At 36.5% G+C, this 23,549-nt stretch overlaps 3 protein-coding genes across 4 annotated transcripts in view; 1 reads left to right on the top strand and 2 right to left on the bottom strand.

Annotated features, from left to right (window-relative positions):
• The window catches only part of LOC113512037 (uncharacterized), a 69,864-nt gene extending 60,293 nt beyond the window's left edge, over positions 1-9,571 (top strand). The window contains exons 5-13 of one of the 2 annotated variants that reach the window (XM_052893771.1): positions 2,185-2,349; positions 3,886-4,036; positions 4,384-4,606; positions 5,120-5,287; positions 6,317-6,493; positions 7,122-7,223; positions 7,969-8,089; positions 8,571-8,926; positions 9,310-9,571. In XM_052893771.1, the coding sequence (XP_052749731.1) occupies positions 2,185-2,349; positions 3,886-4,036; positions 4,384-4,606; positions 5,120-5,287; positions 6,317-6,493; positions 7,122-7,223; positions 7,969-8,089; positions 8,571-8,926; positions 9,310-9,529 (1,683 nt within the window). In that variant the 3' untranslated portion in view covers positions 9,530-9,571. Of the gene's footprint in view, positions 1-2,184; positions 2,350-3,885; positions 4,037-4,383; positions 4,607-5,119; positions 5,288-6,316; positions 6,494-7,121; positions 7,224-7,965; positions 8,090-8,570; positions 8,927-9,309 lie in introns of both variants that reach the window. The other variant, XM_052893770.1, reaches the window with a different exon arrangement.
• Positions 9,572-10,632: 1,061 nt separating this feature from the next.
• LOC113512147 (uncharacterized) lies at positions 10,633-15,906 on the bottom strand. The gene is made up of 6 exons (XM_026895952.3): positions 15,647-15,906; positions 14,853-15,000; positions 13,875-13,979; positions 12,916-13,036; positions 11,545-11,730; positions 10,633-10,857 (listed from the first exon to the last, which is right to left on the bottom strand). Exons 1-6 carry the CDS (start codon positions 15,739-15,741, stop codon positions 10,757-10,759), a joined length of 756 nt encoding a protein of 251 aa, XP_026751753.2. The 5' UTR covers positions 15,742-15,906; the 3' UTR covers positions 10,633-10,756.
• Positions 15,907-16,462: 556 nt separating this feature from the next.
• On the bottom strand, positions 16,463-22,986 carry LOC113511993 (uncharacterized). The gene is made up of 5 exons (XM_052893791.1): positions 22,802-22,986; positions 20,854-21,001; positions 19,892-20,015; positions 17,380-17,565; positions 16,463-17,105 (listed from the first exon to the last, which is right to left on the bottom strand). The coding sequence occupies exons 1-5, from the start codon at positions 22,870-22,872 to the stop codon at positions 16,939-16,941; spliced, it is 696 nt and encodes a 231-aa protein (XP_052749751.1). The 5' UTR covers positions 22,873-22,986; the 3' UTR covers positions 16,463-16,938.
• Between the last annotated feature and the right edge of the window lie 563 nt (positions 22,987-23,549).

Raw genomic sequence — 23,549 nt, 5'->3', positions numbered from 1 at the left:
AAACGCTTCTAAATATTGCTTCTTGTCTGTTATTTCACATGCGTCGATTTCAGAACTAGGAAAACTAATAACATAGTTCTTTTCTAAATGGCGCTTCAGATTTTAGATTAGATGTTTAAGCACACAACTAAGATAATGCGATTTTTATTATACAGTTCTTAATGGATATAGAACTAAAGTAAATAAGAAATGGTAACAACTAAAACAGAGTCGAAAATTTTGTATAGCTCTCTAAAATGCGTGTTTTGGTTTGAAGGGACCCACATGTAGGGCAGAATAAGAGATAAAATAGAGTTTAGTGAATAATATATTTGGTTAATTGAAAGAGATCTCTTTTAGACATAGTACACCCTTGTAGATAATATATATAACAGATCATTGTAATTTATTTATTTTATTTTACTTTAAAAGGGAAACATACAATATCTAAAACATATAAAAAAGTATACATAACCATAACATAAATCAGTAAAGTTTCCACAATAAACTAAACTAAATAATCGAGAGCGGATGATTATTGATATTATATATGATATTGATGAACATAAAATATATATGTGTGTGTGTGTAATAGTATATACATACACACACACACACACACACACTTGTAAATATGTGCGTATGCATACACACACACTCACACACATACACACATACACATACATATACTTAACAATAAAAAAAAGAAAACAAATATATCAATAACAATTTTAACATGATTTTTCCCTATCCAATTAAACGGGGTTTGCCAGAAGTTCCTCTCTAACGTGTTTTTTATATAAATTTAAATCTTCTCTGAATACATCTAAAGAGAGGAACTGCTGATTATAACAATTGCAAGCTCTTATAAGATACGTATTACTCATGTAATTCGTGTGTGAAATAGGTGTACAAAATAATTTATTATTTCTAGAATTTACCCGGGGCACCTTATATTAACATTACTCAACAGAAAAGGTGAATCAATAAGATTATTTATAATTTTGTATAAAAATATTTGATCTCTCTCAAAACGTCGTTTACATAAAGACATACTTAATAGTTTTTCTTTATTAGATCTGCAATGTGGACATTTAAAACAGAGATATTTAATAAATTTGGCTTGAATTTTCTCTATCATATTTATATATATTTTATATTGAGGATTCCAAATAGTAGAAGCATATTCTAAAATTGTTCTTACAAAACTATTATATAATAAAGTAAGCGTGGAACAATGCTTAAAATCTCTACCGACGCGGAGCACAAAACCTAACATTCGATATGCTCTTGAAGTTATATCATTAATATGATTTGCATATGTCATTTTGGAGTCGAGAACAACACCCAAGTCCTTGACTTCTGAAACACGATCCAATTGTTCATCATTTATGACATACTCAGATATAATGTTATTCCTTTTTCTAGAATAAGTAATAATACTACATTTTTTTATATTTAAGTATAAATGATTAGATTCACAATAAGTTACTAAATTATTAAGGTCGTTTTGAAGTAATAAGCAATCAGATTTGGATTTAATAGTCTTAAATACTTTCATATCATCAGCGTAAATTATGAAATTAGAGTATTCTATTGCGACTATAATATCATTAATATATAAATTGAAAAAGAGGGGCCCTAGGTGGGAGCCCTGAGGAACTCCTGACGTAACGGGGATGAAAGAAGAACAAAATCCCTTAATAGCAACAGCCTGACTCCTATTCATAAGATATGAACGAATCCACCGAAGTAAATCTCCGTGAATCCCCAATCTCTCAAGCTTCTGAACAAGTATTAAATGTGATATTTTGTCGAAGGTCTTAGAATAGTGTACACCACATCGACTTAGTAGCCGTTATCCATTGATTCTGTTGTATAATGAACAAATTCACAAAGATTGGTCTCAGTGGATTTTTTGCTAATAAAGCCATGTTGTTGTTCAATAATTATTGGTCTGAGAATTGGGAAAATTTCGTCATAAATTATCTTTTCCATGAGCTTCGGTAATATGTTTACAAGAGAAATAAAGAAATAAGACTTGTAAAATACCAAGATTGGACACGAGTAAATAAATAATGTGAGCCACGTAGTGTAATTAAGTTGTTAAAAGTATCAATGTATGATTAGCTCGCAAAGATTGTTATATTCATTATTTTAACAATTTAATTCCAGATAATTATTTGCGTATTTCTTTAATTTCAGAGTGAATCCTGCGACTCTGGCGATTGGGGTTGGTCAGGGCTGGAAGAATCCGGCGGGCCAAGGGTCCCAGCGTTGGTGACAGCGTGTTTAGCTCACTTGCGTCGGCACTGTTTGCACACAATTGGACTCTTCAGGGTATCAGGATCCAAGAAAAGGGTCAGACAGGTTAGTTTTGGAGTATGAATTAGATAATGGTCGATTAAAGAGTTCCTTTTGGAATTCAACTACAAAATAGAAATACTTTTACTTTATCTATGTTTCCTATCCGGCTGAGAAATGTTGACTGGAAGAGATCTAAAAGTAATCGAATTTGCCCATTTGTACTTAGTTGCTCTCATGTTGTATATGAATTGCATGAATTTGATAAAGATACTTATAATTATTTTCCTTAATCTTTTACGCTGTTAACTTTCTTCATTATACAATACTATCATACCTACTTGTACAACAATTAGTCCATTACCCTAAGGTTGTCTTGAAAAGATTGCTCTCAGTAATAAGACCGCCTTACTGTACTTATACAACTGTATCGTTATATTTGTTGTCTTGCTTGTTTCCTATATTGTATAATGCAAATAAAGTATACTCATTCATTAATTCATTTAATGTTTGGGTTTAGAAATTAGCTCGACTGATAATTGAATCTGGCACTTTATTTAAATAAACGTTGCTGTAACAATTTCACATAGATTTACTATAGTAAGTCGTCAGTTCGTATTTCTATGGATAAAGCTTTCATAGCGAAATTTCACTAATCGTTGTTGTGACAGCTCGCTCTATATAAATCGTGAGCACACGAACTGGCTAACAACAGACTTATAAAATATTGATAAACGAAATTAGATGTTTTCCCAAACGTATTGCCTGTTGCAACAGCGGTGCGGTCGACCTAATTTGTGATACAATATTTGCTTATAAACTTAGCCGCTTATTAGCGCTTTGTTGTTTAGAATTACCACCTATTACAATAAACGCATTGTAGAGTTTCTTCTATCTAGATCGGTTTTTCCCAACGTGGGGCCCACGCCCCGCAGTGGGGCAATTTGATGGTTAAGGGAGGGCAATTAAAAAATGGACTCGAAGCGATTTTAACCCTCTTGCTCCGGGCCATTTAAATGCAATGCTACGAGTAGATATCGGTGCTAAATTTAACAAAATAAGTAAAATAAATGCTGTAAATATTTATTAAGTATAATTTCGTTTGACATTACCAAAATATCAACTGGGCGATTAGAGTCAGCAAGTAAACTTTGTCGGGAAAAATTATGTATGGGGGCATAAAAATTTTAGAAATATTCTAGTGGGGCATGACACGAAAAAGGTTGGAAAACACTGATCTAGATAGAGCGATGATTTAAAATTTGCAGGGAGACAGGGAGTATCATGTGACAGTCTATGGGAGAGGCCAATATTTATGTAGCAGTCAGTGGTTAAAGTAATGGCTGAAGTAATGATCATGTCTCCAGTCTCAGAAAAGCATAGTCTAGAACTAAAGATAGTTCTGAATGTTAAAGTTAATATTTGTAAACTTTGATACGAGACATAGCGAGCTAGTCATCAGACACAGCTCAAGTGAGAGATGTCAAGGGCAATAATAATGTGTATATAATTAGCAGTTATTACTTTCCATCAAATTTTGCTACTTCTTGAAATCCAAACGAGATTGTAAAATCTATAGGATTAAAATATTTGCATTTACAGATGCGGGAAGAATGGGAACGAGGTACATGTTCAGCGGTTGACGCCTCGGCTTGTCCACACGACGTGGCCGCTCTATTGAAGGAGTTCCTGCGAGACCTGCCCGATCCCCTTCTCTGCAGAGATTTGTACCAACCTTTCTTGCAGACACAGAGTGAGTATTTATCAATATTTTTAATATGGAAATGAAGGAGACGTTTGTACATTGACCAGAAAATTTTATGAAATAGTTTAACGCAGAGGATATTTTTTATAGTTTGGTTGAAGGGTGAAATATGGTAGTGATTTTACTAGGCACTGTGATGCAAGACCTTCATGTAACAAAGATTGGTAATAAGTACCAGATACTTCTAGAATTGTAGAAATGTAAATAACAGCTTAGCACAAGTATGTTTACCACCTTTGTTGTATTAATAATCGCCTAAAAATCTATTTTTATCTGGTACATATAATGTTAGTTTGGTCAACTATATCTAAACAGTATCGATGTAAACGCTTCAGAAATTCGAAGTCGTCGTCTCCAGTGGGAAGCCTTGAAGCTCATAGTGCAGCTTCTCCCGGCAGCCCATCGTGACACCCTGAACGCTCTTCTGTCATTCCTGGCGCAACTTGCAACTCATTCTGAGGACGACCACCAGCCAGGAAACAAAATGGACGCTGCGAACCTGGCCACTATTTTCGCGCCAAATATATTGCACAGAAACAAGCCTAATGAAGCAGCAAGGTTTGTTTTAATCTATACATATAAAATCGTTTAACTATCAACGTAAAGCCAAAATTACAAAATTTAGAAAGCAAAAATTTGGAATATAAAATTGTTTCTTAATGTAAGCATGGACTGAGAAGAAATTTGAAAATTTCTTTTGAAAAATTTGAGTAACCGAATCTTTTGAAGTTAGTTGGGTGACTGGCATACTCACTGAGATATATTTAAATGGAAATACCTATTAATTAAACTATTACATCAACCAAGGTTATTGAATTATTAAAATGAATAATTGTCAAGATCGATACAGCATTTTAAAAAGACCATTCAAAGGATTGTCTACTGGAGATTTCAATAGTTACATCACATCGGCACGCTAGTGTATTACTTATCTTATTGAGTCGATTTCTTTTAAAGACACCATAGTCTTAAATATGAAAATCTTTCCAAGAAGAACAGTTAGTAAGGAGAGAGGAACAGTCAGGTAGGAGAGAGGAGAGGCTAAACTTAGTTTTTCTATGTACATTACAGTGCTGAGCAGTTGTCGGAGCGCGTGGACGTGATCAACGTGGTGCGGCAACTAGTGGAGAGGCAGGCGGAGTTGTGGGCGCTGCCGGCGGCCACGCTGCACCTGGCTTACGTGCAGCTACTGCACGCGCAGCCTGCACACCTGGACGCGTTGCTGCTGCGCCGCGCACAGTAAGTTACTACGCTTAGCATGACATCTGGGAAATCCGTTATAGAGGTCTACATACCCCAAAAGAAGTATATGAGTACTGTCGGCCTCCTACTGGGTAAACACTATAAGTACATGATATCCTTAAGCTAGGACGTCAGGATTCTATCTTATCAATGCTTATGGTGAGACAGCTTATAGAATGGCTGGCGGAGCTGGCTTTGAATGGGCTTAATTATTACGATACAAAGATGGATTATGAGAGTAAATATCGCCAGCCCCAGCCATTGATCAGGGTAGTGCGAGATTATTTTTTGGAGTCCTTTAGTCGAGGCTTTCAGTTATAGTTTTATATTAAATGTAAATCTACTTTTTTGCAAATACATATCAACATTAATCGTATCTATATTAAGAAGCTTTAATTAGTATACTCCTGTTTCTTTAAAATTAAGAAAGGTTTTACTGTTACATTGTTAAATTAGTATTTGGGATCGTTCAACACTGCTCCCAATCCTCTTAAAACATGCTATCATTTTATTTTCAATAATGATTTCCTAATTGTTTATCATATTTGGTTTTTCTGGCGTCTTTTGCCATCTGGAGCCTAGAGTGACTGCTTCTCTCGCTCTACTTCAGGGCTAGAGAATAAAATCATCATTTGCCTACCCTTATCCCAATTATTATTTGGGGTCCGCGTAATATGTTTTTCTCTTCCATTCTTCTCTATCCGCATTCACTCCCAATCTGGCCATATCATTTTTCACACAGTCCATCTATGTACGCCCTAGCCCTATCGAAATCACTTTTATTCTTATCCATATTACAAAAAAGATTTGACTTATAGTTTTACGACCGGCCGCCTGCCTGACGTCAACCCTTTTTGGGAATACATTAAAGACTCAAGTATTTATGCGGTGTATCTAATAAACCGTAGTTATTGTTTTATAAATAAATTGAAGGAATTAGAAGAAACTTTGGGGATATGTAGCATTTTGATAAAATAAATTAAGAATACCAAGAATAATCTCTACAGTATACATTTATTTACGCAGAAATATGCCAGTGCCTGCATCGGTGGTGGACGGGGCGAGCGTGGTGGGCGCGACGCCGGCTGGCGGCGGCGGCGGCGGCGGCGGCGGCGCGGACGGCGCGGCGCGGCGCGTGTGGTCGCGCGAGGAATTCCTGCACGGCGCCGCCGCCACCGGCGGACACCACACCGACAATGCCAGGTGATCACCTCAAATACCACCAGGGAGATATTTTGTTTTGTATTTATAGGTACCTCTCAATTGTCAAATACTGTGCTTGTTTCAGTATTTTGGTGTAGACGTTACTAGGTACAGCGGTAACTCTCTAGTTCTCAGGATTTTTTTTTATACAGTAAAGATGGCATACAAGTATACAGCCCGTCTGATTGTAAACAATCACTGTAGCCTATAGACGCCTGCAACACTAGGGGAGTCAGGTGCGCATTGCCTACCCTGAAGAAACCTTACTATATCCTTTTTGAAGAACCCCATACTGTAGTCTGAATGCTGACATATAAGAGTTAATAGGCTGAACACTCTGTGATATCTATGGATACTGTCCATATTCATGACGCTGTATCTGGCAGATCGTCATTTATAAATTTTACCCTTTCGCCAAATTACATTTTGTTATTAGGTTCAATACAAACTGGATTGAAAAAGACTAACTCTTCGTATGAGTAGCCTTTTTCAACTCGGTTTTTATCTCAGAATTTGTAGCTATTGCTCTAAGAAAAAAAATCTTAAAAACACTAGCTATATATCAGTCATATAGAGTCAAGTCCCCTAGTTCTTTTGTTACATTAATATCAATGTATGTCGTTGACAGACGCAGTACTGACAAAACATACTCCCGCACGAGAAGAACGAGGGAAACTGCCTCTGACACATCATCGGGGTCGTTTTCCTCCACTATGACTATAGTTACCAGGTTAGTTAATGATCACTCACTGTATTATACTCAATGGAGATAAAGTCGAGCAGCAGTTTTACAAGAGGCAGACTTCTTCATTTGTGCTTTTGCCACGAAGTAGCTGTTCTTGTATTGCTGTTTCGATTTAAAGGATAGAATATGGCAGTGAAATTACGTGGTACGAAATAACATTTTAGTCTTTAGAAATTGTAACGTACACTGCTTTCTGTCATTTATTCTGTCAGCATGTTTGTTATTTTAAGTTATATAGAAAATTGGTTTCATTCATGTTTGAAAATTAGAAAAAAAGATTCATAGTATTTAAAAAAAATAGAAGTGACTTTGAATGTTTGTTATTTTTTGGCACTTTAATGGTTCATATAATCGTCATGAAATTTAACGTACACATACTATTTGGGATACAAGAGAATATTATGTTCGCTACTTTTTATCTCTGTCTGTCGATATGTCCCATTCACACTGTCAAAGTCGCAGGCAAAGATTAGTTTTTAATGCATGAAAACAGAATGGAGCATCCTGTATATGCTGGAGCATCCTGTATATATGGAGTTCCAGTAAGGAATAATAGATGACGATCAAGTCAAGTTAGTTGGCCCATCGCAGCGAATTTACTAGGAATTAATCACGATGGTGACTAAGAGGAACAGCGTCAAGATCAATTTGATAATAATAGCAATTGGATTAATAATTCTATTCCCCCCGGTAATGACTAGTTGATAAGTTGTAATTGCTGTGGTAGCAGTGGCGGTGTGAGCAGCGGCGTGGGCGGCGTGCGCGTGCGCAGCGGCGACGAGCACGGCGGCGGCGCCGCGCGCGCAGACTCCGCGCCCGACTCCAACGACTCCGCCTCCGACTACAACGAGGTACTACCTTTAGCTTGTCATAAATCTTACCTTTTTACCTTGTCATAAATCCTATTTAATCCTTACTAATTGCCGTGTAAGTTCCAGCATAGAATAAGCCACCCTTCCTTTCCCGTGGGTGTCGTAAGAGGTGAATCAGGGAACTTATATGCAGTTTATACATTTTGCCGAAATAAATATATAGACAGCTCAAATAAAAAAAAATAGAGTTTTGACTCCTGCTACTCATATACTTTTATTAATATCTTCTACATATAATCATCATCCAGATATAGTATAGGTATTATTTAATGTACGTATGTCTTGCAAGATATATTTTCTATGTATGAATTATCATACCAGACAAAGTTAAGATCCAAATAATAAATCTAATGCTATTTTCCATTTTGATATGTCTTTAAATTCTATCTTACAGAAAATCTGAATAATTTCCATTTTGTTGTAAGCTAAAATTTTAGGCTCTGTATTTTAATATTGTCAGACACTAGGCGGCTCAGACGACGACAGCTGCGTGATCACAGCATCGCTTCATATCCCAGCTGCGTCAGTGTCTCGGGCAAGACCGGCGCCTCCGCCGCGGCGTAGATCTACCTCCGGCTCGGAATCTTCGGCCAAACGAGATTCGGCGGTGGGCTCGTCGCCGTCGGCTTTCGGTTCTTCGGCGGCGTCGTCCGCCGCGTCGGCTTCGGCGTCGGCGTCGGCGGCGTCAAGCCCACCCGCGTCTCCGCCACCGGTACTGGCTGGCTCTGTGTCGACGGCAGCGCTGCGAGTAACGCTGTCCGCTGCGGGCGAGGTGCGGCGTGCGTCTGATATCGATAGACTTATTTCGCTCGGCAGGTGAGATTATAATCGAATTTTTGGTCATCCATTTTATAACTTTAATGATATCCGGCTCGAAGGACCACAAAGAACATTCGTTATTTCTGAATTCTGAAACGCTGTACAATTTTTTAAACTAAAACTTTTTAGATTTTCGCCATTGTCCTTACACTTAAATTGGTACATAATTAACCGGTTCCACATACATTAAATATATTTTGTTAAAATATTTGTTACATGTAAATGTTATTTACGAGTATTTACATATGTAGGCCAAGTAGATAAGAATGAAATAGAGATCTGATAATATTATTATACCGCTTACATTCTATTATTTTAGAAAGGACTCAATATTATAATCACAATAGGAGAAATTAATTGGAATATCTTTCGTATTCCAGAGAGCGTAACACATCAGACGCGCGAGCTGTAGTGCTCCGACAACACGACGAGAGCAGCAGCAGAACGAGGGTATCAAGCAGACAGGAACAGTCAGTGAGGAAAGAGGAACAGTCAGTCAGGAGAGAGGAACAGTCAGGGAGGAGAGAGGAGAGGCGAGAAGGCACCACATTGTACAAGAGAGGAGAACTCATATCTAGTGCACGGTCGTCAACAACATGACATATTATTTACGTGTTTTTATACATAAACGTCTATTTATCAGCATTTGTTTTATTGAAAATTATTTTTATGCAACTTAGAATGGCAAACAAGCTTATGGCCCACTTGATGAAAACTGGTAACCGTCGTCTATAGACATGAGCAGTACCATGGACATAACAGAGTATACTGTTTCACCCATGATACCCCCCATGCGTTGCCATTCCTGTGGACTCAGGTGTTATTCCTCTGTACCCCTTAAATTCACTGCCATATCCCATTTATCAAACCGAAACACAGCCATGCAAACACAACTGCTTCTCGGTAGAAACATGGATGAGATAGAGGCAGAGAATTAGTTATGCGTAAGCTGCAATCAATTTGCAATAGCTAAAATGCACAATGATTGTTTATTATTTTATTTTTAACAAATTTTGTGTACGATTCACCATTCTCTTGCCCTCCATTCAAAGACAAGCTATGAGTATAATCGACGATCCTAAGCTCACAGGCGGTATCGAGCTCTTAAGTCTAAGTTGATAGTTTGCCTCCCTTTGTGTTTTACCGCTTGTATAACGGATTGTGTTTTGTGGAATTGATTGAAAAGATGCCCACAGTCACTTTATCATTATACATATATCAATGCATTGCTCACCATCGACAGACAACTCATGCTCACACGCTTGAACTTAAATGGTCACGTACAGTGCGGTTTCAAAGAAATTTTCTCCCGCGAACACTGAGGCTGTGGAATGAGGTATCTGCCGAGGTTTTCTTTAAAGACTACGGTACGGGGTTTTTCAAAACGGGTAATTTAAGATTATTATATATCGGCAACGCACACGTGACATGCCTAGTGTTGCAGGTGTCCATAGGCTACAGTAACCGTTTACTATCTGACGGACTGTATGCTTGTTTGCCTCCTTCGTGGTATAAAAAAAAGAAATTATTATTGTAGAATAGCAAGTTACAAATTATGGTTTATAAGAGGCTTCTAGCTCTCTAAAACGTGATAACTACTGGCAAAACTTTATGGGGAGGCCTATGTTCAGCAGTAGATAGGTACAGTTGATGTGAAAAACTTTCTGTCAGGGGTTCAGTACTCAATATTGCCACAGTAATGGAGTCCACTTCTGTTGCAAACACAATGGTTACGTCTTATTTTTAGAAGTTGATTAAAATATAAATTAATTTGTTTTTCCAAACGTCTTTTTACTCAGTGTTTGTTTATAATGCAAACAATTCCGTTTATTTCCTGTGCAGTTTGTCGCGCATGATGATGGCTCCCAGCTTCGACACACCGTCCTGGTATTCAGTTTTACCGAGAGGTGGCACTGCTGATGTTGTTTCTATAACAATAAATACTTTATTATTTTTTAAGTACACTCTATAGAGCAAAATATCAAATTTACTGTACCCAGTAAATTATTTGGTTAAAATAAATAAGATTTAGACTTAAAGAAAACGTAAGTAATGATTTTTTAAAGGAAGGTTCCAAAATCATTGATTGACGATTACAATTTGTATCCTTTCAGTATTTTTTTATACAACTTAGAATGGTAAACAAGTTGACGGCCCACCTGATGGAAAGTGGTAATCGTTGCCTATAGACATGAGCAATACCATGGACATAACAGAGTATACTGTATCGCCCATGATACCCCCCATGCGTTGCCATTCCTGAGGACTCAGGTATTATTCCTCTGTACCCTGTAAATTCACGCCATATCCCACCATTCAAACCGAAACACAGCCCTGCAAACACAATTGCTTCACGGTTGAAACACGAATGGGACAGAGGTACTCAAGCAATCGACTTTTGTACAAAGTCTCCCTCTGGTATTTGTATGTATGTAATTACCATTTTATGTTAAAGTAGAAATAATTTAATTTTTAAACAGTCAACGAGTATCTCTGCTCACCCTAAAGGTTGACAGATAGAGAATGCCTGCAGCATTAGGTCTGTCTTTTGTACCACATTTGTCGACAGGAGTGAAGATAGTATTTTTGTGAAATCATATGAAACAGCATAATACCGCATTTAGCTCTTGGGTCGCTAGCACCTCCAGCGCTAGCCTGTTTGGACATGGTGCGCGGTGCAGTTTTCCGTGGTTTGGGCCCTACCCTGCAGGGGTCGCCGGGCAGTCGCAACGGCTGCGCGCAAGGACCTGTTCCGCTTTCATCCGCCGCTCGCTGAAGACGTTCAAATTTAGCTCCAGGTCCTGGAGGTCATCATGAAAATCTAGATTATCTATTGCTTCTAGCTTTTATAATAGTAGTTGTTGCTCGCGGTTTTACTCTTAAATTAAGATCAAATTTCATTCAAATCCATTCAGCAGTTGGACTATCAAACATCCCAAATATCGGGGGGAAAAGGGATTGTTGGTAATGAGGATCAGCAACCCTATTACTATCAGTATACTCTATCAGGTCGACCTCTTCGCGGTTCCCCCTGGAAGTCGTGACTGGTCCTTTAGTGAATTTGTCATGATGGGCTAACTAACCTGCTTTATCTTCACTTATTATCCCTCACTGGTGCCCCATCAGTGTATACCAATAGCGCAGGCGGGGTTACCATTCCATTAAAAAAACACCCAAACATTTTTATCACATCACATTTATAATATTCATCATCATATCAGCCTTTAACTGTCCACTGCTGAACATAAGCCTCCCCTTGGAGGTTTTGCCAGCAGTCGCAACGCTTGGCAGGTGGCTTGGCATCCGCAGTTGGGCTTTGGTGATCTTTTAAGAGAGATGCTGCTGCCTATCCTTTGACCATTAAACTCCCATAGTTGCCTCTTACGACACTCACGGGAAAGAAAGGAGTGGCCCATTCTATGCCGGGACCACACGGCACATTTATAATATTAGTAGGACAATATAATAGGTACATCTACTATTAACAGACTTTTTCATCGTGCCTCTGACCAAATTGTTTATAATTGCTCCTCTCCATCCAAAGGTTGCCTTGAAGAGATTGCTTTTAGCGATAATGTCGCCCATTGTTTTCTCATTGTGATTATTTCTTGTAATTGTTTATATTTATAATAAGTTTACTATTGTAATCTTTTGGAGGAAACAATAAAGAGTATCTATCTATCTACTCTTTATGTTAAATAGATGCACATGATAGTGCAATTCTTAGTTAATCTATATTTAATATGTTTTTGATAGGACCTTCATACCCCATTATATATATATATATATATATATATATATATATATATATATATATATATATATATATATATATATATATATATATATATATATATAATGGTAAATGTCTTTAAACACCAAAAATATCTTAGAATGCATTGTAATGCCTACGGGACCTAACATGTTAAATGTCTGAAGATTTTGATGTTTTATGGTATCATGACGGTTTTTTCACCAGCACTCACCACTCTCACAGTAGTCTACACGGTAAGTAGTCTTATTACGATCCCTGTCTATTCTCTGTTTCAATTCTGGCGACGCTTCGTTCTGCAGAATGCTGTACAGCATCGGATACTTGGATTGGAGCTGAGGGAAAAACATATAGATAGCAAAGTGTAAGGAACAAATGTGGGGAGAAGATTTTTGATTGCTGCTATTTTATTACAGAACAGTCTGTGATAATATAATAGTAATAATATTTTCACAGGGAGGCGTAACATAACACGTTCACGCCGGCGCGGGCCACCGCTGGCCCGCGCTAGACTGTCTCATTTGACGATACGTACCACCGGTGGTACGCACTAGTTTGTCTTATCTGGCGGCGTGTACCACCGGTGGCCCGCACTAGACTGTCTTTTCTGGCGGCGCGTACCACCGGTGGTACGTATTCGATTGTGCTATTAGCATCAATTAGAGCGCCGCCACGCAGCAAAAAACATTAAAGTCGGCCCCGGCGTGAACGTGTTAAGCTATTCATTTTAATTTAATTTATTCGATAACAATATTACAATATTTTGAATGTGATAAATTCGTAATATTAATAATACAATAAGTACAAAATCAGAAATATAGAACAATGTAATAATATTACATACAAATAAGTCCATAATAATTGGTTTGAATTAATCAAAAGTATGAAAGAACCTAATCTAACCTTTCTTTATAAGTATAGAAGCTTAAATTTGTTTTTCTACTGATGTTTCTTCGGGGAAAATATTCAATTTTATCACTTACTCACTTAAAATTATTCTGTTATTTCAATTTCGTCATGTATGGAATATGTTATGTATGCATGGGTCCATGCAAGTAGCTAATGTGATGGTTAATACAAGTTGTTGTTTTGAATAATTTAAACAAGTAGTAAGTAATCTTCGCAATAATATTAAAAATACAAATCGATTTTGCTACACAAAAATATTTATACCTTATCCAAAAATGCATTAGGCTGATCGTATCTGGATGTAGGCGTCTCTGGACTAGCAGCTACACGGACAGGATATAGTTTAGGATCCAGCAATGGTCCCATTATCTGGAAGAAAAGTGATTCCTTTCAAAATAATGAAAAAAATTATTAACTGAATGAAATATCCAATATTCAATTATTGAAATGGGTGTCTGGAATTAAACATTGGGGAGTATTGACTGTAAAACTGTAATTAATATCATCATCATCTCAGCCATTATCTGTCCACTGCTGAACATAGGTCTCCCTCATGGACTATCATAAGAAACGATCCTGAGCCATCTGTATCCACCAACTCCTTGTAATACATTTGAAGTCGTTACTCCTTTTGATGGGAGTTGTCTTATACTCGTATTGCGTTGCTCGTGCGGGATCGCCACTCAAGAACCTTTCTTCTAAATCGGTTGTCGATTCTTCGAGCTATGTGACCAGTCCATTGCCATTTCAGCTTGCTTATCCTCGGCCTATGTCGGTCACTTTGATTGTTTTGCGGATATCCTCATTTTGGATTTTGTTATCCAAACAAACTCCAAGCCCTTTCCATAGCCTGCTGAGTAATTTTAAACCTTTATATACGGCCAATAAGTAGATAGATAAATACTCTTTATTGTTTCCTCTAAAAGATTACAATAGTAAACTTATTATAAATATAAACAATTACATGAAATAATCACAATGACAAAACAATGGGCGACCTTATCGCTAAAAGTGATCTCTTCCAGGCAACGCTTGGATGAAAAGAAATAATTACATATAAACAGTTTGATCGGAGGCACGATGGAGAGTCTGTCATTTCTAAACATGGAGAATATAGGACCATGTTTCGATTCCATAGATCATCACATCATTAATATACAAGCTAATAACTAAAATAAAACAGCATTGACATTTTATTATTCTATACCGTGATATATCTTAATTTGAAAGACAGAAACATACCTCATTTCTACTCCATCCTCCCTCTTTCCCTGGAGGCAGCCGGGGCATTTCTCCGCCAATGTATTGTGGACATCTGCAGTCTGGAGGACGCGTGTGCTGCATACATGCTTGATAAAAGGCCAACTCTTGCCCTGACAGTTTTGGTACCCTGGGAAAGACCAGAAGCATCAATGACCTTTGTGAAATCAAGTTCTTAGGTCCAAAAATAGTAATGTCGCAGCTTTAAAAACATGTTTTAATAACAGTGATCAAGCTGTAGGATTTTGAACTTTTCTCCTCCTGTCATTAAGGTAACAATAAAAGCTTTATTGTTACCTCTCAAACGGGCTTTAAGTGTACAAGGACCGTGTTATATTAGATTTAGTATATTTAAATAAATACACATTATGTTAATAGATATTTGAAAAGAATAACTGCTAAGTTCATTGCGGGTTCTTCTCAGTAGATAACAACATTCCGAATCCAGCAATAGACACATAAATAATATAAATTGTTTCCCAAAAAAAAAAAAAAAAACGACTTTAATTGTGCCAAAATCAGTTATTTTGATTTAAAAACTAAATTAATGTACCGATTTTGATATTATTTCTATGGGACTAATGTGTACATATATCCTTTCAGAGAAAAAAAAAATTTTTCCAAACTGATCTACAACTGACGGAGTTATGAGATAACAAATATGAAAAAAAAAACATACAACCCGTTTATTTTTAGAGTCAGTAAGCTAATGACGATTTAAAAGTGTTTGTAAACAAGTCTATACTATTATAGATTCTTTCTACTCTTACACTTACTCTGCTAATTCTTTACCAGCACCTCCTGCATCTCTCGATGTTGGCAGATTTGGCCACAGGTAGTCCTTTCTGTATATTGTGAGGTAATGATCCATGTCTATCCAGTAGGTCTATTTATTTCTCGATTAACTATACATTACTCATGAAAATTTCCCTAAAGCAATTCCAATGTTTTTGCATAATTAAATTAAATAATTTAACAATTATTACTATTTCAATTTATTGCATTTTGAGGTATTGTCACTTGTGACGTGCGTGGCATATCGGTTTTGATTGCTTATGTTTTTTTTAATACAACTTTAGAATGGCAAACAAGTATGTTTGTTACTGTTTAATGCAAAAATTATACAACGGATGTGAATAGTATTTGGTATATGGGTAGGTTATGTCCTGACTTAGCATGTTACTTTATAAATGGATTCATGTGGACGAGGCCGCGAGATACAGTTATATGGGTCCAAAAAACAAGTCCAGTGGCAATATTTATAAAACTTCAATTTAAGCCTAAAATTAAAAATTACTTTTATCTTTATTTTTGTCCAGGTTCTGATAGGTAGAAAGAATTGAGCGCCCAAAACTCAAGTCACAGGTTTTAGTTCATTTGCAAAAAATAAAAACAATTATTTTTTTATTAAAAGTTTATTTAAACATATTCCTGCAAAATTCAATAAAAATACCTACATAGAACAGTAATTATTTGTTATTAATATTTTCATATATTTCCAAATTAATTCATAATTTACAGTTATATATGTATTTATACAATAATAATTATTAAGATATGTATAGGAATTCGTTAGACAAAATATTGTTTAGAAATATCGTTTCGTTTCATATTTATTTATATAATTTGTTTTAACAGAATTCAACGGAAAAGTAATTAAATTTTGTTGAAATTTTATTATTACATAAACAATTTCCAAATTAATTTAATAACAAATTAAAACATTGATTTAATTAATTCCAGTTATTTTAAAAAATATTATAGTTCTATTGTTAAATGTTTCGTAAGTGTACATTATATTTTAATGTAATAAATACCGGTTTAACTTACATGTAATTAGATCGAGAATGCTCGACTAGTTTCAAGATCAAATCGTGATCCTTCATATTGAGCGGCTGTGAAAAATATTAAATTCACACGTAAATTAAACCGGTATTAACCGGTTCTTTATTTGTACTACTGTTGGATATCAACAGACTGTCTTAGACTGGTAATTATTAAAGTTAACCAGGTAATTATTAAGTTCTTTTGAAACTCTGAAACAGACTATAGTTAATTATTTATTGCACTAAATCCTGTATGTATAAATGTAAGGGTTCAGCCATCTTCCATATTTGGGTTCCTCGCGGGGCGGTCCGAAGGGATTCTTCTCTAGCACAACTTGGCCGAGTAACCCGTGGCACGCGCCATATGTCGTATCGCCAGTGCGCACGCGCAGGATGCGTCGAAGTTCCTCTGTGGATCAAAATTTTAGTTATAATAGACTAGCCGTCGTGGCAAATGTTAATTTGCTCCCTATCGCCATTTACTGGGTCCATTTTAATTTTTATCCAGATAAAACCAGTTGGAGCAAACAAACATCTATATTAATAATTTACACGAAGATAACGAATCCACTTAAGGGAACAATAAACTTGCATTTATTACTATTATACTACTATATCAGCTACTATATATATATATATATATATTATATATATATATATATAAAAATGTGAAATGTACGTACTCTGCAATGATTGGTCAAACTTCGGCTTCATAGACATGGCAGAGGGATGCTCTGCGTATTTCTCTGGTTTAGGGTGGCGGTAAGAACTGAGGTTACTGGTGTCCGGGATGTAAATATCGTCAGGGAGGCGCAGGGTTTGCAGCGCACGAGCCCGGCGTGCCAGATTCACCGACATGAATGGCAATTCTATGTAATAATCAGGGCCAGATTAAATATGTCGACCCCTTTAGACAATGCATATCTAGTTCATAAAAAAAACCTACAGATAGATAGATATTTTATTTCCATTACTTACAGCACACAAATAACAACAAACTTACAGTAAAAAGAGATAAAAGAATGCATATACAAAAAAAAGCACAATATATAAAATAAGTAACAGTTTTCTTCTTTTTTTTTTTATACAACTTAGAATGGCAAATAAGCTGACGGCCCACCTGATGAAGCTCGCTTATAGACATGAGAGTACCATGGACATAACAGAGTATACTGTTTCGCCCCTGATACCCCCATGCGTTGCCATTCCTGAGGACTCAGGTGTTATTCCTCTGTACCCAGTAAATTCACGCCATATCCCACCCTTCAAACCGAAACACAGCCATGCAAACACACCTGCTTCACGGTTGAAACACGAATGGGACAGAGGTACCCAAGCAATCGACTTTTGTACAAAGTTTCCCTCTGGTAAAAGCGTGTTCTATATTATAAAATTATTCCACATGAAATAATTTGAAAAATGTTATATGAAATATACTAAAATAAATACTTGCGTTGAGCATTTGTAAATAAAAATGTTCAGTCGTAATTTTCACTTGAAGAAATGCTTTCGAATATTTTTTTTGTCAATGCAAGCAAGAGAAGGCAAGGGGCCTAGCATTGACTAAGGGCCCAGGCATTATTCAGTACAGGTAACTGCCTACATAGTTACTATCTAATGAATAATCTAATACTGATAATAATGTGCAACTTACCAGAGGGAGACTTTGTACAAAAGTCGATTGCTTGGGTACCTCTGTCCCATTCGCGTTTCAACAGTGAAGCAGTTGTGTTTGCATAGTTGTGTTTCGGTTTGAAGGGTGGGATATGGCGTGAATTTACTGGGTACAGAGGAATAACACCTGAGTCCTCAGGAATGGCAACGCATGGGGGGTATCATGGGCGAAACAGTATACTCTGTTATGTCCATCGTACTGCTCATGTCTATAGGCGACGGTTATCACTTTCCATCAGGTGGGCCCGTCAGCTTGTTTGCCATTCTGTTGTATAAAAAAAAAAAAAAACTTGAACGAGCATCCGGAGGATTTTTTTTATTGTTCAAAAAATAAATTTCTGAAAATATAGAAAATAAAATAGTAGGATCCCAAAAATTACAATAGTAATAGGGAGAAGTACTATCTTCTTGATTCTGCTGTACCGTGATCATGTAAAGTTTTTTTAAATGTTCCCGTTCTTTTGACCGATGATTATCAAAGGTCAGTTGTGTCTGGAGAGAAATGATTAACATGAAATAATTTATGGCAGGAGTTTCAAGCCGCTTAGAGATGATAGGTAGCAACAGTGGACTTGATCATTGTTATCTTTACATCATTCGTGTTATCTATCCACTGTTATATTTTTACAGTCTTTTAATAATAGATGGTCTATTTAATTATTGCAGATCCTTTATTCATTACTCAGACAGCCATTATTATACCATGCTATTTAATCAACCAATCCGTGTCCACCTCTAGTGATGTCCCATATACACTAGTGATGTGATCTTACAACACCACTAATGAACATAGGTCTTCGCCATAAATTGTCATAAAGAACGGTGCCGAGGGTTGCAGGGAGTCAATGAATGTTGGTGGCATTGACTGACTCCCTGCAATGTATTTAAGGTCTATACTCCATCTAGCGGGGTGATGGGGTCGTCTTTAACTACGTTTGCAAGGGCAATAGTATAGGCAAATAGGTAAATAGTAAGCTTATAGGTACAACATTATTTAAGAGATTTTAAATTAACTGTCAAACTGGTTTTTAAGAGAAAATTAAGTCATAATTGTATTTAAGATGAAAATGGAATGTTAACCATGCCTGCGTTAATGGTGATTGCCAAAGGAGCACCAGTGAGTTATTTTAGGTTTAGGAGTTGGCCTAAAGTATTAAGTGAAGTAAGACGAACTCATTTGAAATTAACCACGATGGTTTTCAGAAGGGACCGCATGGAGGTTGACCTGATAGAGTGGGGGGAAAGGGATTGTTAGCAAAGGAGTTTGACAGCCCCATTGCTAGCAATGTACCCTATTAGGTCGATCTCCACGTGGTCTCCCTGGAAACCATCTTGAACAATTCTTGTTGAATTCGTCACGATGGTCTAACTGATTTGCTTGATTCTTACCTATCATCCTTCACTGATGCCCTGCCGGTGTATACCGATAACGCAGGCGGGGTTACTATTCAATTATCACCCATTAAAAAAAGACCTGATAGAGTGTGGAGTATTAATGAATTAGGTATCTTTCGTGAGTACCTCTAGAGCAATACTTAGTCAAGTATTCGGTCCTTTTGAGATCCTGTATCTCATGTTCTATCGGCGTCGGGTCGATGTCTTTTGACATGTACTTCTTCGTTAGCTTTGGATAGTCTTCTGCGAACTGAATATTTTATAGAATAGAATAGAATAGAAGTAGCTTACCTAATTTTCATTTAAATGAGTCATCGTCATCAGATAATCATACCTTTTTTTATGAATGACTAGGGAATAGTAGCACCGCCTGCGTTAACGGTATATGCTGGCGGGACACCAGTGAAAGATGATAGGTGAGGATGAAAAAGGCAGGTCAGTTGGCCCATCGTGATGACTACACCTGGAATTCAACACGATGGTTTCCACGAGACCACAGGGAGGTTGACCTGGTAGGGTATATTGCTAGCAATAGGACCCCCAGTTTCCATTACTAACAATCCTTTCCCCCCATATCATCACATCAACCGTTAATCGCCCACTGCTGAACATAGGCCACCCCCATAATGAAGGCCAGTAGTTGCCACGTTTGACAGGTGGTTTGGCAACCGCAGTTGGTCTTTTGGTGATGTTTTAAGAGGAGCGCTACTATCCATTTCTCGACTATTATGTTCTCTCTTACCACACCCACGAGAAAGAAAGAGTTAGCGTATTCTATGCCGGGACCACGCGGCAATTTAAATAAGTAGGTACATATATGTAATTGTTAAATGTTTTTAAAATATTTTTAATGATTTTTGCATAATTTGTAAAGCAGTTTCTAAAAAGAAAAATGGGCAAGAAACGCAGATGTTGACTAGAATAAAATTAAGAATATGTTAAAAAAAATTACATGGAATTAAAACGGTTTTACTTGTAAAAAAAATCTTGCATTTACTTCTCGTTCTATGACCATGTAACTACTTACATTAAATGGAACAAATTGTTATAAACCGAAACTAAATTAAAAAAATCAAAATTATATTTACTCTCTCTACGGATTTCTTGTAGAATTCATGTTCAATAGGACAGAGGATGTCCGGGCAACGTCGGGGGGCGTCCTTACTTTTGAGTGCGTCTCTGCTCAATCCTACAATCAAGCAGTTATCATCTACTGCTTTGCGACGGGGACTTTTCCTATAAGATAAATAGTTTTGGTTACTTTTTTTTATTTACTGTGTCTGACTTACGTCGTTTACCTTTCTCTCTGTATTTATCTACTATTTATGCCAGGTTGTTTGTAAGAGATTGCTTTTGCGATAAGGCCGCCTTTTGTATATGCACAGTCTGTATAAATACTCCTTTTATACATCTCTGTTGTGCGCAATAAAGAGTCTATTATAATTATTGTTATTATTCGTATATAGTTAATCCCGTATTACATTGTCCCATATAACAACCTATTTTCTTCTCACTGCTGGGAATGGATCTTTCGATAAGGGAAAGACTACATTAAAAAATTATACTAGATGGCGTTACTGCGACGTAATGATCAATAAATCAAAGAACTACAATTCTTTAATAGCGCCATCTGTCTTACACTTGTAATATTTACAAGGAACTGGTCTATTCTTAGTCATGTCCAAAATGATTTAGTAAAAACATTCAATTAGGGAATAATCTTGGACAGATTAATATCTTAGTTACAGTGGATACCCTAAGGATTATATGAAAACAACGTGAAAGATTAAATTTAGGTAGACATTTTGGTGTAGTTTTAATATATTTTACCGATAGATGACGCTAAGAGATAGCAAGGATATTACGGTTAGTGCTTTGAGCCTAAAGTCTAAATATTTTTGGATCAGTAGCTATCCTCTCACATTGTGCTTTTATGAACACGCTTCTAATCACATTCTGAATAATTTCTGAATAACAGACGGCATTGTAGTTACAACAGACTTATTTAAGAAATACAGCACTAGAAATTCGCAATAAGAAGCCTGTGAGGATCTAGGGATCTAGGAGCTATAATCTACTCATACTAGTTTGTAGACAAGTAATCGTTTGCACGACAAATATCATATAGCATGCTTATATCTTCATATGACGTATTAATATGTTTTCCTATATCGCACTAACAAAGTTTTTCATTATAGATGTATAAATACGAAATGTGAAAACGTGTAAATGGACCGAAGGAGCCAGGTTCTCCTAGCACCTACGGTCCGGAGAATCTTCGGGTGGGTCGGGACACCCCCGACCCACCTGCGAGATACTTCTTATGCTCATTTTTACTATATATTTTATAGGTTTCTTATTGATATTTTTAAATAGGAAAGATTTATGAAATCGAAATTTCGAAGATCAATTTGTTTAAATGGAAATATTTCAACGGACATAATTAAGTTTGTTTTCTATTGTATAAGTAGAAAAGGACTAGTAGGCAAGGAAGTAACCTACCTATAATTAACGATAACTTCGTCTGTACTACTAGTGTACGCTAATTGGGTGCTACTGAGGTTTTTTTTTGATGGGTGAAAATGGAATGGTAACCCCGCTTGCGCTAACGGGATACGCTGCGGAGCACCAGTGCAGCTTACTATCATGATGAATTCATCGCCATAATTTCCAGGGTGCTATATTGCTAGCAGGGGATTCTCTGATCCATTACTAACAATCCTGTTCCCCCCGCTACTGAGGTTTAATAGGTGAGGCTGAAATCAGGTCAATTGGAGGGAAGGGATTGTTAGTAATGAGGAGGTTAGTCCTCATTGCTATCAATATATTCTATCAGGTCGTTCCTACGATGAACTAGTTTATTGAATTCGTCACGATGGACTAACTGGCCTGCCTTTTCATCCCCACCTACCATCCCTCACTGCAGCCCCGCCAGCGTATACTATTAGCGCAGGCTATCATTCATTTATTAACCATTAAAAAAAGATATTTATATACAATTCCTATTTATTTCACCTTAAGATTTCAGGTACTTACGGTTTATTTTTTTTCGCATAATCAACCATATAAACCGATTGAAACTCAATTTCTCCATCGAAGACTGACATTGCAAAAGGAACAAATTATTGCATATCTTTATAATAAAATAATGAGTCTAAATTAAAAATAAGTATGAATTATTTCTTGTATCGACTATGTAAGATATGACAAAAATAAAATGTCAAAAATGACATAATTTTTTTTAATTCTGAAAGTCTGCTCAGATCTCTGGTAAGTAAATAGACTTAGTAAAACGTACTAAAACTTAGTACTTTACTAAGTTTACTTAATCTTAGGATTAATATTAGTTTTATGGCCTCCTTACATAGGTTGATTTTAATTCGCAAAAAACAGCAACTGCAACATTAAAAGAATTTAAAAAAATCCGTTTAGGATTGACGAATTTTATAATAATAATCAATTTATTCATATATAAACATTAAAAACAGGCTTATACATTAAAGTAATAATTCTGTGGTAGTAGTGAAAATGGTACCAACCTAAGTTCCCACTCAATTTAAGCTGCAGCGTGTTGCTGCAGCGCTGATTTTCAGTGAGGCCATCATTCAATAGATAAATTTTCATACGAATTGAGAACTTTATTTTTTATAACAGCTTCAAATGGGAGCATTTGCCATTGTATTAACTCTGCTTACCTCAATGGAAGATAGGCGTGAGATATACCTATGTATGTACGTTTAATTCGAGATTTTTGCTTTTAGTTCGTAGTTGCACTAATTTGGAT

The sequence above is a fragment of the Galleria mellonella genome, unplaced genomic scaffold (assembly GCF_026898425.1).
Source record: "Galleria mellonella isolate WM207_F2 unplaced genomic scaffold, CSIRO_AGI_GalMel_v1 utg184, whole genome shotgun sequence".
Taxonomy (NCBI): Eukaryota; Metazoa; Arthropoda; class Insecta; order Lepidoptera; family Pyralidae; genus Galleria; species Galleria mellonella.
Note: the sequence above shows the minus strand (reverse complement) of the source record. Positions and strands in the feature narration are given on the sequence as shown.

Excerpts from the sequence above, each read along its gene's own strand:
- LOC113512147 (XM_026895952.3), bottom strand. The coding sequence starts at position 15,741 with ATGGATCATTACCTCACAATATACAGAAAGGACTACCTGTGGCCAAAT. Across the intron at positions 11,731-12,915 it reads TGTAGACTACTGTGAGAGTG|GACCTGGAGCTAAATTTGAA; the intron begins GTGAGTGCTGGT and ends GATGACCTCCAG. Across the intron at positions 10,858-11,544 it reads CGACCCAAGAGCTAAATGCG|AAACAACATCAGCAGTGCCA; the intron begins GTATTATGCTGT and ends TTATTGTTATAG.
- LOC113511993 (XM_052893791.1), bottom strand. The coding sequence starts at position 22,872 with ATGTCAGTCTTCGATGGAGAAATTGAGTTTCAATCGGTTTATATGGTT. Across the intron at positions 17,566-19,891 it reads GACTAAGTATTGCTCTAGAG|AATTGCCATTCATGTCGGTG; the intron begins GTACTCACGAAA and ends ATTATTACATAG. Across the intron at positions 17,106-17,379 it reads GTTTGACCAATCATTGCAGA|AGGAACTTCGACGCATCCTG; the intron begins GTACGTACATTT and ends TTTGATCCACAG.